Genomic DNA, 17,264 nt, shown 5'->3' with positions numbered 1-17,264 from the left:
ATTTCCGCTACACTTTGCCATATCATGGAGAGAAGTGTGCCTTGGTTCATGAATTAAACTCATTGCACGATTCTGGGGAAGAAGGCCACACTCATGTTCATGCACAGGAGATGGCCCTGATCGTGTTCCTCTCCCGATGCAGAGTTTGCAAATGGAAACAGAATTTTGCCCAAGTTCTGTTTGCAAACCAAATTGTTCACAAACAGAAGCGTTCGTGAACCAAGGCACTACTGTATATAACACATAAAACATGACATGTATAATACCTATGTATACATTGGACATAAATTCAAACTGTTATTCTTGCACCATATGTCACACACATGTTTTACAGCATATATTAAATTTGACAGTACCTCGAACTGTATGACAAGTGCTAAGGCCATCGAAGTTCAAATCATCTAAGAAACACTTGGGACACTTGAGTTACTACTTTGGAAGGAAGAAAGGAAGAAACAGTCCCTGGATTGGGGTGGTATATTGCAGGTGACTGTCTTGGAGAAAGCTAAGGACTTCTCCCTTTTAGCTTCTTAACTATCTAGCTGAATGATCTTTCTCTTGCACTGAAAAGCGAATGACAAGGAAAAGATTGTCCATGCCCTCTAGATGAGTTACGGCCTGAGATGCATGAGTTCTGATCCAGTTTAGGGATGAGATCCACAATTGTGGGCTGAGATTGCAGTCTCTCCTAAGATCAAGGGAAACACCAACACTTCTGATTATCAAAGTTGGGGAAACTGTTTTCATTTAAAATTTTTAGAATAAAATTTGATTTACAAACCAGACTGGAAAGCCTAACATTTTGAACAAGAATCTGAAATGGGCATTCTGCATCCTTATATGTTTAATTTAAATTTGCATTATTTTCAAAGTAAGACATGAAGTACAATAGAACCTTCAATAAATCAATAAGATTTGATGATGAAACACACAAAAAATGCCCCCTCTTTATATTTAGCTGTCTTATTTGCAGGCATTTTATGTGAATATGTATATATGTATATAAGTATGTATTCCTTTTTTTTCTTTATTGATACTTTTATAATGAGGTATCTTGGTTCTTATTTTTTCCCTATTCCCCTGGCCTCCCCACATCCCCTCCACCCTTCCCTATTTACAAAGACTTTGTTTCCATTTTTTTCCATCTCTCATTTTTTCTTTTCCCTTATTAACTTTCCCTTACCCCTCCCAGTTTCCCTACTCCTTTAGACATTTTTTTCCTGTTACACAAAATCAATTATAAATTTTGATCCTTATTTTTACTTTGTTTCTCACAACAGAGAAACTATTCAATATTTATATATGTGTGTCCTATTAATTTCACTTGAGTATGTCCTCAGTGTTCATCCACTTAGCTATAAATGTCTCTACTTTCTCAGTCTTTATGGCTGAGTAGTACTTCATTTTATAAAAAAACAAAACAACAACAAAAAACACATCTTTAGTCTCCAGATGATAGACAATTAGGCTGTTTCCAAGTTTTAGTATTACAAACTGTGCCACTATAAACATGGGTGAGCATATATCACTGTAGTATGATCCTTCCATTCTTTTGGGAAGATACCCAGTAGGAAATAGTTGGGTCAAATGGGACTTCTAATCCTAGTTGCTTAAAGTATCTCTTTGTTAATTTCCACAGTGGTTACACCAACCGCTCCCACCAACAATGAAGAAGGGTTCCTTTCTCTCCACAATCGCACCAACAGTTTTTACTGGTTAGTTTCTTGGAGGCAGCCATTCTTTCTTGGCTGAGATGGAATCTCTCGAATGACCAGTGATGTTGAACATTTTTTTTCATATGTTTATTTGCTGCTTTTACTTCTTTCTTTGAGAAATGTCTGTTCTTTTTAGATGCCCATTTTTTAATTGGGTTTTTTAATTTGGGAGGTCTGATTTTTTTTAATTCTTTGTACATTCTGGATAGTACACTTTTGTCTGAGGAACAGCTGGTAAAAATTTTTTCCCACATTGTAGGTTGTCTCTCAGCTCTATTGGTGGTTTCTCTTGCAGTGCAGAAACTTGTTTTAAAAATGAGATCCCAGTTTTTGATTCTTTGTGTTTTTTCCCGTGCTGCTGAGGATTTGTTCATAAAGTTTTCTCCTATGCCATTGTCTTCAAGAGTGCTACCTAGCTTATCTTCCAGCAAGTTTAGTGTTTCTGTTTTAATATTTAGATCTTTAATCCACTTGGATTTCAGTTTACTGCATGGTGAAAGATAGAGGTCCAGTTTTTAAACTTTGGCAAGTTGAAAGCCAGTTTTTCCAACACTCTTTATTAAAGAGGCTATCTTTCCCCCAGTGAGAGGATGGTTGGCTCCTTTGTCAAAGAAGAGGTAGCTGAGTGTGTCTGGAGTTGTTTCTGCATCTTCTAATCTGTTCCACTGATTCCCAGGTTTGTTTCTTTGCCAGGACCATGCTGTTTTTAATCACAGTGGCTTTGTAGTATAGTTTCAAGTTGGGGATTGTGATACCCTCTGTTATGTCTCTGTTGCTAGAATAGCTTTTGCTATTCTCAGCCTCTTCTGGTTCCAAATTAGTTTCTGGATTGTTTTCTCTAGTTCAATGAAATATACTTTTGGGATTCCAATCAGAATTGTATTGAATCTATATAACAGTTTTGGATGTATGGCCATTTTCATTATATTGGTTCTTCCTTCCCAGGAACAAGGAATGTCTTTCCATTTTCTTATATCCTCTTTGATCTCTTTTTTCAGAGTGTTGTAATTCTCATTGTGGAGATCTTTTGCTTCTTCGTTAAATTGATTCCTAGATTATTCACTTTTTTGGATGCTATTGTGAAAGGGATTGTTTCCCTAATTTATCTCTCGGTGATTCTGTAAGTTTTTACAAGAAGACTATTAATTTTTTAGTGTTAACCTTGTATCCAGCTACTCTACTAAATCTGTCAATTAAGTCTAGAGGTCTTTTGGTGGAGTTTTTTGGGTCTTCTATATAGAGTATCATATCATCAGCAAATAGTGACAGTTTAACTTCTTCCTTTCCTATCTTTATTGCTTTTATGTCTTTCTTTTGCCTAATTGCTATAGCTAATGTTTCTAATACTATATTGAACAGGAGTGATGACAGTGGACATCCTTCTCTTGTTCCTGATTTTAGTGTGAAGGTTCTCAGTTTTTGACCATTTAGTATAATGTTGGTTGTTAGTTTTTCATAAATAGCCTTTATCAAGTTGAGATAAAGACCACCTATTCCAATTTTCTGAAAGGTTTTTATCATGAATGGGTGTTGGATTTTGTTGTATGCTTTTTCTGCATCTATTGAAAGGATCATATGGTTTTTGTCCTCGACTCTGTTAATATAGTGTATTACATTTATTGATTTAGATATGTTGAAACATCCTTGCATCTCTGGGATAAATCCAACTTGGACAGGGTGTATAATCTTCTTGATGATCTTCTGTATTCTGTTTGTCAGTATCTTATTGAGGATTTTTGCATCTATTTTCATAGGGAGATTGGCCTGTAGTTCTGCTTTTTGGTTGGGTCTTTCCCTGGTTTTGGAATTAAAGTAAGATTTACCTCTAGGAATGAATTTGGACATATTGCTGCCCTTTCAATTTTATTGATAAGTTTCTAAAGTAGTGGCAATAGTTCTTCCCTAAATGTTTTATAGAATTCAGCAGTAAAGCCATCAGGACACAGGAAGGAGTTTTCAAGTGTTTATAAAAAGATAAAAGATAGTTATCTTTGTTCATTATCATACACAAGGAAACACTAGGGTGAAAGGTAAGGCAGAACAATGGGTAATCTTGCCTCTCTCAAGAAAATAGAGCCTGAATCCACACACTGCTGAATCACTTGGGAGCATTCTAGATGGAGTCCCAAATAAGGCATGTGGAGACCAGGCAACATGGGTAGAAATTCCACCCCCAGATCACTCTGATAAGTCAGGAAGAGAAGACATAGTCTTCCAGAAAGGTCACCCACAGAGAGTAGTCCAAACTGCTAGACAGATTCAAGATATAGGCCTTGTAGACACACGCTAGCATACCCAAAGCAAGTGGGCTTTGGTTGGGGGCTGGACGGTAAGGCCGCTGCAGGCTGTGTGAATCCAGCCTGTGACAACAGAAACTTTATTGTCAGTCTGAAGGTGTAAATAATTCATATAAACTCCCATGTAGAAGTAAGACTTTTCCCCACTAGTAGGGTGACATTTTCCTCCAGCTTTCTTGAGTTATAATTGGCAAATACTATATATATATATATATATATATATATATAGTATGCATCACCTCAAATACTTGCCTTTTTTTTCTTACCTTTGGGGAAGAACACTTTAAGCCCTACTCTTTGAGAAAATTTCCAGTATATTTCTTCATGCAGTACATTTCATCTCTAGAACTCCCTTATCTTGCAAAACCAAAACTTATTACTCTTTTATCAACATCTTCCCACTCCCATCCTACAGCATCCCCTGTTTTACTCTGCTTCTGAGAGTTCAACTTTTTGAATTTCAAATATAAATGAGATCTCTCAATATTTGTCTTTCTGTACCTGGCTTATTTCATTGAGCATCTGGTTCATCCATGTTGTCACTGATAGAACGCACTTCTCTTTTTAAGGCTTACTACAATTGCATTGTATGCATATATAAAACATTTTCTTTATCCATTCGTCAACTGAAGAGTACTCAGGTTGAGCTCACATACACTGGCTCTTGTGGTTAAGGCATTGTTATAGATGGCAATGCAGATACTCTCTTAACAGTGAAATTCCTTTAGACAAACATCCGTAAGAAAGATGACTGAGTCACATTGTAGTTTGCATTTCAGGGACCTCCAGATCCCTTTATAGAAGCTGTACTAATTCACTTTCCCACCAACAATCATTGAGCTCTTTTATTTGCATGCTTACTAATGCCTGCTAATTTTCACATTTCTGTTGATAACTAATCTAATAGGTATGATGTTTTGTTCTGGCTTTAATTTGTATTTTTCTAATAATGAGTGATGCTGAGCCTTTTTATATACCTATGGGCTATTTATATGTTTTCTTTCAAAATATCTGTTTGGGTCCTTTGCTCATTTTTTGAGTTATTTATTTTCTTTCCATTGACTTAAGTCTATTATACAGACAAATATGTACAAATTCTGAAATGTGTGTATGCATTGTAATTTGCCTCAAGGCTGTTGCTGATTTCTCTTTTATTATTTGACCAATTAATTGTTTAGCAATGTGTTGTCTAATATCTACATATTTGTAAACCTGATTTTATTTCTTGCTACTGATTTATAGTTTTATAACATTGTAGTCAGAAAAGTACTTCCTGTAAATTCTATCTTCTTAAATATGTTAAGACTTTTAAAAAATCTAATATTCAGTGTGATAAACGTGTGGTAAATGTTTAAATTCTAAACAGTTATTACATTACAATACGTGTTGCTGTTAATCTCCCTCGAAGTGCTCCCATCATTCTTGCTACTTTCTGAAGGACATTCCGTTTCCACTTTTTTCTTGCCAGTTTCTGTCAAATAAAACCATAGTGGTGCATCTTCATCCACCCTGTTCACCAGATCTCACATTGTGTGACTTCTTGCTTTTTCCCCACAGTCAAAATGGTCATGAAAACTAAACATTTGAATGCATCCAGGACATCTTGGCAGCCGGGACAACACAATGAAAGAGAATTTCCAGAATAGCTTCAGAAAGTGATAAGAATGGATACATATGTTTGAAAACAGGGAGGATATTTTCAGGGAGAGTAAGGGCAATGTGTCTTTTACCGTGACATGTTCTTTTAATTTAAACATTCATCATATGTTTTGATTATATATGATCTATTCTAGGGAATGTTCCGTGCCCACTTGAAAATAATCTGTATTGTGCTATTGTTAAATAGAATGTTAGGCCTTCTTAGTCTGCAGTATTCGCTAATCCTCTGTTTCCTTCTGGATGTTCTGTTTGGATGATCTACCCCTCATTTAAAGTGTAGTATTAAAGACTCCTATGGTTATACTATTGCCACCTATTCCCCTCCCCCAGTTTGTGTTAGATGTTCAATATTAGGGGCATATAAATTTTACCTTCTTTTGATGAATTGACCCCTGTATCATAATACAGTGATTTTCATTGCTTCTTGTGACAGTTTTTGACCTAAACTTTCTTCTGTCTGATGTAAATATAGACAGTATCACTAACCTTTGTTGTTATTTATACAGAATATGTTTCATTTTCAGCTTATGTGTTCTCTTAAAGGTAAGGAAAATATCTTGTAGGCATCATAAACGTGGATTTTGTTGGTTTATCCAGTTAGTCACTATGTGTATATTGGTTGGAGAATATAACTCACATGTAAAGTAATTATTAATAGGAAAGACTAATTTTTGCCATTTTGTTCATTATTTTCTAAATAGTTTATTGTTCTTTCTTCCTTCTTATCTTGCTGTCTTCTTTAGCTATTTGATAGGGGTGTGGTTTGCTTTGATTCCTTTTCCTTCTGTGCATCTACTACCAATTTTTCCTTACAGTTACCACAAGGCTTAAAACAACTTTGAATTATAGTTTATTTTAAACTGATAAATTTTATCCCATATGAAAATTGTGTACTTTAACTCCCCCATACACATTTTTTGCAATTGACTTCACAATTTCCATCTTTTATATTCTCAATTTTCATCTTTTATATTGTATATCTATTAATAAACTATTATGATTGTATTTATTTAATGTGTCTGTCTTCTAACTTTTACATTAGAATTAAAAGTGCCATAACTGAGAGTGACTTAGTTTTTCTACATTCTGGCCTTTTCCATTTATGTTTTTGTATGTTTTCATGTCGGTAACATCCTTTCAACTTGAAAAACTCCTTTTTCTTGTAAGTAGAATGATGCAGGTTTTTTGGTCTAGTTTTTATTTGCCTGGGAAAGTCTCTCCCTGTGGTTTGTGAAGGTTAGCTTTGGGGTGGGTATCGCATTCTTGGCAACCAGTGTTGTTCTTCAACATTCAGAAGATAGCATCTGACTAGACCCTGCTTTGTAATGTTTCTACTGAGAAATCCACTGATGAACTGATGTGTGTTCCCTTATACATGATGAGTAGTTTTTCCTCATGTCATCTTCAAAATTCTTTCTCTTAATCATGTGTTTTTGTGATGATCTTTTTTATATTTAATCCATTTAGGGTTCTTTGGACTTCGTGAATCTAAATGTTTCTCCCTCCAGTTTGGACAAGTTTTTGTCATTATTTTAAATGAGAATTCTGTTTCATTTTCTCTTACTTTTCCTTCTGAAATTCTGAAATGTTTATATTGGTTCCTTGATGGCATCCCATAAGTCCTATAGGCTTTCCTCATTCTTTTTCTTTTGCTTTTTGTTTTGATTGGGTAGTTTAAATGACCAGTCTGCAAGCTTTTTCCCTTTTTTTTCCCCCCTTGCTGGCTGGATTCTGCTCTTGAAACTTTCTATTAAATTTTTCAGTTCAATCAATGTGTTCCTCAGCTCCAGAATTTCTGTTTGTTTCTTTTTTGTGGTTCTGTCTCTTTGATAAACTTCTCATTCTATTCATGAATTGCTGTTCTAATGTCACTTAGTTGTTCATTTATGTTCTCTTATAGTTCACTGGTAATTATTTTGATTCATTTATCAGACATTTTATAGCTCTTCAGTTCTTTAAGATCTGTTATGGATGTTTTATTTGGTTATTTTGATGCTCTTATGTTTACCTGATTCTTTGTGATCTTTGCTGCCTTGCATTGGTATCTATGAATTTGAAGAAACAGGCATTTCTTCCCCTTCTACTTACCCAAAAATTCTGGGCAGATGGCTAATGGCATCTGTCAGTGGGCTTGCAGGCTAGTTGCCCTGGTCAGTGGGTAGGTGGGCCCAGTGCTTGAAACTACAGTGGGTGCTGTGGTACCTGGATGTCATTTGGATCAACTTTGGAGTGCATGGTTGGCAGATTCCATAGCAGGAAGGGCATGATAACCATGAGTCAGAAAGAAAAGAGGGGAACCAAGTGCTTGAGGCTCTTGGGGGGCATTCTTGGGCTAAACTATTACACTGGAACTGTTGATGCAGACTTGGAACCTAGATTTACAGGACAGTCGTGGTGCTTGGATCCATACTTGCAGGCATAGAACTTGTGTCCACAAATGAGGGGATGGAGCGTGGGTCTGTAGAGGTTGGCCTGATAGCAAAAGGGTCCTCTGGGGTGAACCTGGTAACTGGGTCCATTGATGTCTGTCTGAATTCTGGGTGTATCTAGGTAAACTGGTGCTGAGTCATCCTGACCCTTAGAACATGGAAACAAAACTGGTGCTGTGCCCAGCCTGAATCCTAGAATCAAAAGAACTAATCTGAAGCCTAAAGTTTGAGGGAAATTTAGAGTCTGGGTCTTCAGGAGAACACCTGATGCTGGAATTTGCTAGTGTTCACTGCAACAAGCTAAAGTTTCCAGTGTTGTGTCCTCATTTTGTTCTCCTTTTGCTACAAGGAAAGTAAATCTCTGTTTTTACCATGTAGGCTTTAGCGAAAGGTGACATGGATAACAAGCTGTCCGTCCTCCCCTCTTCAGTGCGTCTTCTTACTTCCGTGCTCACCCCGGTACTGTAACCTTGGACCTGGATGCCTTAATCCTTTCGAAGGGACTGCTCTATCCAAAAAGATGTTTCTGAGAGTAGGCATGCACTGAAAACTGGTATTCTGCTGTGTTGCTGAAATTATTGTCCCTGTATGATTAAGGCTTTTGAAATATTATGTGGATCTACCTGAAGAGAAGAGATAAGTGGGATTTTCAAAACAAAAAGGATCAGTTCAGGACTAGTATGAATAGTCATTGAGTTTGTGCCGTACGTAACTCTCAGAGTCTCCATTGCTGGTCTGCAATGTGAATGTGAGTTTAAGAAGCCCTAAAAATGAGCCTTTGAGGGGATGGGGAAGGGAGCTGTTGACAGTGAGATTAATGTGAGTTAACTAAAAACCAGTTACACTGACTTTTTATGTGTTTGGAAGCACAAAATAGGAAGAAACTAAACTAAAAGCAGCAATTTTGTTATTAGTCCAAAATGAAAATGGATGCGGAAAGTATGAAATTTGTATCTGTCTTCCTTCCCTCATCTATACACTTCGGCTCCCATTCTTCTAGCATTGGGGAGAGGCATTGAATATATTGGTAATTTCATAAGCAAAATTTTCAACCAACTTGCCACATTTTGCTTATTTGGCAGGAAAATTGATTTTTATTTTTGGTTTGTAATCTCAATGATGCCTTAAGACAATATAATAAAGTCAGTATTGTGAGAAATATTGAACACTATATATATATATATATATATATATACATATATATATACATATATATATATACACACACATATATACATATATAGTGTTATTGCATAAAATATATTCAGTATTTTTTTTACCTTTACAGCTGGATAAAAATAAAAAGGAAAATGATTGGTGATTAATAATACTAAAGATTACTTGTTAGGAACCCAGGCAGATATTTTAATACATATTCTTGCTGTATTTTAACTTAACAACACTATATATATATATATATATATATACATATATATATACATATATATATATACACACACATATATACATATATAGTGTTATTGCATAAAATATATTCAGTATTTTTTTTACCTTTACAGCTGGATAAAAATAAAAAGGAAAATGATTGGTGATTAATAATACTAAAGATTACTTGTTAGGAACCCAGGCAGATATTTTAATACATATTCTTGCTGTATTTTAACTTAACAGCTCCTTGGAATTGTAAAAGGAAATACTTGGTGAGTGACAATATTATAGGTTTTTCTCCTGGGAACCAGTGGTTAGTAAGCACGTATGAATTTCTGTATTTTTTTGTATCTAGATTGTATGTACAAACCAGCATCCTCCCCATGAACTGTGTCCAAAGGAACCTTGTTACATGAAACCTGTCATTGTATAGTTGCAGCTACCAGACAGTCAGTTTGCTAGAGGATTTACCATAACTTTTCATTCTCAAAGTAGTGATTGCTGCTACATATGGTTTTGTTTTAAAATGCAGACTAAATTATAACTAAGCATTTGTCTTAAATGAATATTTTATAGCGTATGAAAATATATTATGACATAAAATAAAATTTGTACAAAACGTAAGTGAGTTATGCTCACACTTCATTTGTTTGCTTTGAGTAAGTAGTCCACCACCAACGCTGAACAGCTGACAAAATGATAACCACAAACCACATCCAGTTAAATCAGTCAGCTTTCCCTGAATGAAAGTAGAGCATGTTGTATATGCGGTTAATGAGAACTCAGAATGAGGAATCTTTTCTCTGAGTCTTTATCCATTAGCTTCACGTCTATTGGATTGATAATGTGTAGAGATCACAGTAAATGTCAGTACAAAGGTGATATGTACCATTGTCATCTGTATGCTAAAAGTAACATTCAACTAGAGATGTTCGGTGCTCTATAGGCATTTGGATTGACTCCAGTCTTGCCTCTGAGGTCAAAAATCAACAGAAAGATGATGAAATAGAATATTTTATGTATCCCCTTGCACATTAAGGTTTTATAGAATATTTCACGGGCAATTATAACCTCTTCATGCTCCTTTTATTACTATGACACTTCCAATTAAATGAAACAACCATTGGCAGTCAATAGGGGGTTAATGTTTTTACAAGGTGCTTCTTCTGTCGGAGTATAAAAATAGATAAATCAAGCTAATAACTGTGGACATTAAGGAATCAATTGCCTTGTATTTACTATGGGCTCAATGGTCCACCCTCTCCCATGTACATAAATATAATGTAGGCCTTTAGGTTTGAAGCATAATTTTAAAGTCATAAACATACTTTATAAGTACACTGAACTAGTATATAAGACAGAAAATACCTCTAGGAGTTAAAAATTGGCATCAGTTTACATCAAAAGCACTAAAGAAGAGCCTTGAAAATAGAAATTTGCGGAAAACCAGCTGATTGCTTCAATTTCCTCTAATTTTTTCTTATGGAAGGAAATAAAAAGGACTAAGATGTGCTATGAATATGTTGGGATATATACCAACTCCCCAAAATAAATGCATTCATTATATATTGGGAACACATACTAATTAAAAAAAAACTAGGGAACTGAGCCACAGACATGTTAAGTACTTTAGTCACACCACGGTGAAATAACTTAATTCTACCATGAAATAAAAGAGTCTCAGGATTTGAGATGATTCCCATTTTGCTCTAAGTATAGATACTACTGAAAATACAAGTGTTTTCCTTCTTAATGTCCATAGATAAGCCTAAAATCCATTGGGGGAGGAGACATAGTCCTGAGAAATCTTATTAGGGAATCTTTAACCTGCAATGGGAGTTGTCAGCCTTTGTAGCATGGTGGTCTTAGAAATGACCTCAGGAGAAGTAAAAGGAATGCTACCTAACTTACTGTCCTCAGTAGTACATTATGAAAGGTTGAGTAATAATGAACTCTAAAACATACCATGCAGACTCCAAAAATTTGGAATCTAAAGACCTACCCTGGCTGTGTGACTTTGGGCAAATTACCCAGCCTAATAAAACACTTTATTTAACAAGTGGAAGAAATACAACATCATCTTTCTTCTTAAATTTATGGTAATAATAAAGAATTGAATGTATGAGAATGTATTATAAAGGCCTTTATAAATGGTTAACATTATTTATCACAGTATTTTTCAGATGAAAAATCAGACTGAGAAATCTGCTTTCCAAATCCTTACCCAGAGATTTCATCAACTTGATCTTGTAATAATCAATCAATTTGATCTGATCAATACTGTATAACAATCACAGTACATGTGCATCATAATCATTAAAGGCCTATGATAACTACAGGGCTTTAGCAATTAGTAAAGAGATGATGAATTAGTGGGATTTATTCATAGCAGAATCTATAATAATAGAGTCCCCAAGTGACTTTAAATGAGATTTATACGTTGAAAATCAGATCATTCAAATGACTCCAGACCACCTATTGAAAGATCCCAGGAGACCTGTCCAGTTACAAGAACAAAACTGTTGATTACAAATGAAGTCAGAACTTGACTCTAAGTTTACTAGTAACAGGAAAAGGAAAGGGAATGTGTAAGTTATTATTTGAGATTCAAAGAGCCAAACCTATTTACTTTTAAATAAAGGTATGCTTCTGAGTCCTAACTAAAATGTATAGCAATAACTTTTCTACTTTACTAGACAGATGATTGCTGTTTATACTAGAAGGACATAATAAGCAAAGCTGTTTTACATTTAGTCATCCAAATGGGTAAAGAATTTTGAACAAAATAAATAAAATGCATTGTTTAGATTAGCCTCAAATGTGAAGGGCCAGAAATGTGAACTATTTTTCTCTACAAGGAGGCATGCCCAGGGCAGCCAAAGTAAAGAGGTACATGTCTAATTAGTGTGTTTGTCACTAAGAATGCCTTTCAAGCTTTGGAAAATTTTTCTTGCATTAATTTGCATAGCTCGTTCTTATTCAACACTTAATTGCATTTCTTCTTTCAGTATGCTTGTTTCTCTCTACTCGGTTTTTAACCACTGCAGTAATAGTATTCTTAAATTGTCAAAATTTAAGAACTAAGTAGAACCTATTGCTGTAATTGAGTGTTAACTCACCAGAATTCTAGCAAAGATAATGACAGGGATCAGTATTTATTATGGCCAAGAAAAACAAGTATTTCCTAGATCATCAAAATGAACGAATTTTCCGTAGTGGGCTTTTATCCTCCTTGGGTTATTTTCCACATTTTTTGGCAGGGGTGTTATTAGTAATGGTAATAGTAATAGTAATGGTAGACAAGGCTTCTCATTCACTGCAGTTCCAACTCCAATGCTCATAATAATAGAAGTTATAATGTATAGCAACATTGCAGTAATGGAAATTAGAACACAAATTCTTGTGTATTTTGACTTCGTTCCTTGGAAACGGTGAAATTTCACTTTGGAAATATGGGTGATTGTAGTCTTGGAAAACTCCCTGAGCAATGGAAGCGGCAGTTAATGGTTCCTTATGATCTGAAAATTGGGTTTCAGGGAATACAGAATAATGTCTTGTCCAGCCTATGTTGAAATACTGAGGGAGTCATGTAATAGCTCATTGATTTTAAACATTAACAATAATAATTAGATAGAATTTAAAGAGGTTGATCTAGAGAAGGTCAGAGTAGAAGAGATTACCAGAGACTGGGAAGAGGAGACCGAAGGGAGCGTGACAGGAGATTGGTCAACATAAGAAATTCTGGTGTTCTGTGGCACAGAAAATGAATACAGTTAACAATAATGCATTGTCTGTCTCAAGTAGTTAGATGAAGATTTTTAATATACTCGGTAAAAAAATATGATAAATGCCTAAGGGGATGGATACGCTAGTTACCCCAGTTACCCCAAGTTGGTCATTGTCCCCTACGGTATAGCCATGAATGAAAACGTTACATGGTATTCATAAATGCATGCAAGTGCTATGTGTCAATCAAAAATTGTTTAATGAAAAAAGGAAAACAATGAAGTATCTGAAATCATCAAATTTTGTAACTATTTCTGGGAATTAGTGCTGCTTCTCTTATGTAGCTGTTTTGGAGAATGGATTTGGCGCTGCTTTAAAATTATCTTCCTGCCTTGAATTACTTCCCTCTGTCCTCTGAGTCAAACAGATTCTTCTATCAGTGCATAGAGATACAGAGAGGGGATAGAATCACCTGGAGCTGTTCTCTCTGAGAAAATTCTGTCACGGTGCAATTCAAACATTTTACTTAAAGATGGCATCTTTAGAATTTTTGTATCCATTTTAACAATGAAATTTTAAATGCATGCTGATGAGGATAAGAATAGAAATAAATCATAATCCCCCCCAAAATACTTATTCTTTATGTTTATAATTTTAAACTTGTGTCACTAGACTCTGAACATTAAGAATATGACCAAAAGTCTACACAGAAATATAATAGAAATAATAACCACATCAACATCATGTCTCCTAGTAAAAACTTTCAAGATCTTTTTAATAAATGAAAAATTATTTACTAAATCTGTAAATAACTAGATTTAATTCTACAATAGCTTGCTTAAAAACCACAATTCAAAATTTGAAGAAATAAACAGCAAAACATACCGATAAAATTATAAGTGAGGTAACACCACTTTGATAGCAGCCTTAGATACTTAGTTAACTCATGATTGCCTAATGACAATTGCATTGTCACAAGTAATTTGCTTTGCATTTTATTTTCTAATACTGTGTGTGTCCCTTTGCATATTTACTCTTAATTGTGCATTTCATAGTTTAATATTTAAATCACTTAGCATTCCCTGAGCTGGCTATTCTTTCAGACAGCTAAAGACCTTGGAGGCAAGGAGCCAGTGTAGGATTAACAATTTGTCACGGATAGTCCACAAAGTAAATAAATCTAGTGTGAATAATTGAAAATGGGCTAGAGTCATAACATAGAACTATTGAAAGTTAATTCAAAGCCGAAGTCCTCCATGGTAAATTCTCTCTCGTTATCCAACTGCTAGCATATGCTGGCATTGCTAACTCTCCTAATAGGCATTTATGAGTTGTTAATATTTTACCATCTTACCTGGAAACATATAGACTTTATCTTCTTGATGGGATTCTACTATTATAAAGGCTTGAGCAACCTGAGAAATTTGAAAGCTTCTCCAAAGGTATTTAGTCCTCTTTCAATTAAAAACAGACAAAAGGAACGGACAGCATTCTCTGAAATTTAACATGTGCCATTTCTAAAATGCCCTACAGTAAATTCGCAGTTTAAGAAAATCTAAATAAATACCATGAAAATAAATCTATTTGTAAAAAGGGACTTTCATGCTAGTTAACATCAAAATAATAAGGGACTAATGATAGAAAATTTGGATGTCTATAATACTGTATTAGCATTTTTTATCCTAATTATTTTTTCTAGGGAATAGTCATTTTTCCCACAATTAAAGTTGTATATATATCGTAGATTTCTGATTTTTCAGTCTGCAAAGTACTTTCGAATTCTATGAGAATTGTTACTTTATCCATGCCAAGTGTTATTAATCAGACACTAAGACTTTATTTCCCTTTTTAAAAATGTAACTGTTATGATATTTTTATTTTCAAAATATGATTGCACTTGACTTGGAGATATTTTACAGATAGTTTTGTCTGGGCATCTTTTTCTTACTGGATGTCGTGTTTTCCTCATCCTAGGTTTCATATACACTGGAGAAGTTGTACATCGAATGCTCACGGCCACACAGTACATTGCACCTTTAATGGCAAATTTTGATCCCAGCGTATCCAGAAATTCAACAGTCAGATATTTTGATAACGGTGTGTATTGATCAGCCTATTTTGTCGAATGTACATTTTGAAACATTGAACATGAGATTCGTGTTAACATTTCTGTAAGATTCCGGGGTCCTCTTGCAGGTTGGTGGCTAGGACAGATTTGTAAATGGTAAATGTCCTGAAACAGTGAATATTGTTAACCGTTAGGATGTCATAAAGTGCATGGCCAGATGGTACTCATTCTTCACTTATTCTTCATTCATTTAATAAATGTTTATTAACACCTCATCTACAGTATAATAAGAGTTGTTGTAGATAACATCTCAAGCAAAGCAAATACATTTATTAGATCCCATTTTGAAAATAGTTCTTCCTGTTTAAAAAAATCCACAAGAGTACAGTTTTGCTAGTTCTGATCTATAAGTGGAGACAAGTAGTGTATTATATGCTATCAACAACTTATGAACTCTAGTTGTCCATTAGATGAACACATCTTTTTACAAATATAAGGGAGTAACTATTTAAAACATACTTTAAAAATAAGTTTTTTCTGACTTTAAAATGTTAAATAGCCGGGGATTTAGCTCAGTGGTTCCACCACCTGCCTCACAAGTGCAGGGTCCTGAGTTTGATCCCCAGTAACAACAACAACAAAAAATGGTAAATGGATCCTGTTAATATTTACCATGTGTGCTGACAACAATCTATCCTTATATTTTGGGTGGAACATATAAAATAGAGAAAACCTAAAATATATTATTAAATATCATTAACATCCAAAAAAGAATTTCAGCACTCTGGGAGGCTGAGACAGGAAGATAACAAATTCTACTCCATCCTGGGCAAATTAGAAACTCAGCAAGACCCTGTCTCAAAATATTAAAAGAGCTGAAAAAAAAAAAAGGAAAAAATATTAAAAGAGCTGGAGGTTTAGCTCAATGTGAAGGCCCTTGGTTCAATCCTCAGTACTGCCAATAATAATTGTTAATTAATATTAAAGAAAATAATGTTCTAATGAATAATAATAATGATTGTTATATAAAATCCAAATGATAAATGAAAGGTCTTGGAGACAACCATTTTTGTCTCTGTGTCTTACTGAAAACTTTATCTTTGGTGGAGAAAGACCTGATGGATAAAATAATATATTTTAAATATCAATTAATCACACTGACATGTAAATGTAAATTATTAGCCATAATAATTATTTTCAGTCTATTATTTCAAGAACTGATATAGTCAATCCTTCCATTGTTTTTGGTTCAGACCCCTAAGGTGGTAATGCCTGTGAATGTACAAGTAGCTTGCAAGTATAGTTGAGGCACAGATCCAGCTAAAATTTTACTTGGAGCTTATTCCTTGCTCACTCGTACAAAATCACCTTAGGAACCCACTCTAAGTAATTAAGAAATTATTTGATGAAAGTTGATTATTTCCTAAGCCCTCTCACTTAGTGTTAGGGACATCGATTCCTGAACATGGGATTCTGATGAACAAGTTTTTATATTATTAGCATCAAAATCAAAAAGTTTGCTTGATAACTCTCTTCCCTCATATTCTCTCCCTAGAGAGCTCAACATTTGAATTTGAGTCTTATCTCAGTGAATTTTTTAAAAATGTATGTATATCTTTTCATCTGGCTCTAAATTCATTGAAAACAAAGGCTAAAATAAGAGCCAAGATATATCATGTTAAGATACAAATTCCCAGTGATGAATGTCTTCATACTATATACCAATAAATTTAATGGGGGAAAAAAGTGAAAACAAAGGCTATGTCTCTGATGAGAAAACTCTCTCAGTTCCTGGCCAATATACCTAAAGTAGTAGGTCCTCAATAAATATTCAGTGAGCCGAGCATGGTGGCACATGCCTGTAATCCCAGCACTTGGGAGGCTGACACAGGAGGATCGCTGTGAGTTCTAGACCAGCCTGGGCTACATAGTGAGTTCCAGGTCAGTCAGTCTCAACTACATAGTGAGACCCTGTCTCCAA

General features: G+C 34.7%; 1 protein-coding gene across 2 annotated transcripts in view; it reads left to right on the top strand.

The window, feature by feature from the left end:
* The window catches only part of Plxdc2 (plexin domain containing 2), a 407,901-nt gene that overhangs the window by 269,252 nt on the left and 121,385 nt on the right, over positions 1-17,264 (top strand). For both annotated transcript variants that reach the window (XM_033759775.1, XM_019205160.2), the window contains exon 5: positions 15,190-15,312. In XM_033759775.1, the coding sequence (XP_033615666.1) occupies positions 15,190-15,312 (123 nt within the window). The remainder of the gene's footprint in view (positions 1-15,189; positions 15,313-17,264) is intronic.

This window comes from Fukomys damarensis, unplaced genomic scaffold (assembly GCF_012274545.1).
Source record: "Fukomys damarensis isolate Sample0158 unplaced genomic scaffold, DMR_v1.0_HiC HiC_scaffold_37, whole genome shotgun sequence".
In the NCBI taxonomy this organism is placed as follows: Eukaryota; Metazoa; Chordata; class Mammalia; order Rodentia; family Bathyergidae; genus Fukomys; species Fukomys damarensis.
The sequence above is the reverse complement of the archived record's forward strand: the minus strand, read 5'-3'. Positions and strand labels throughout refer to the sequence as shown.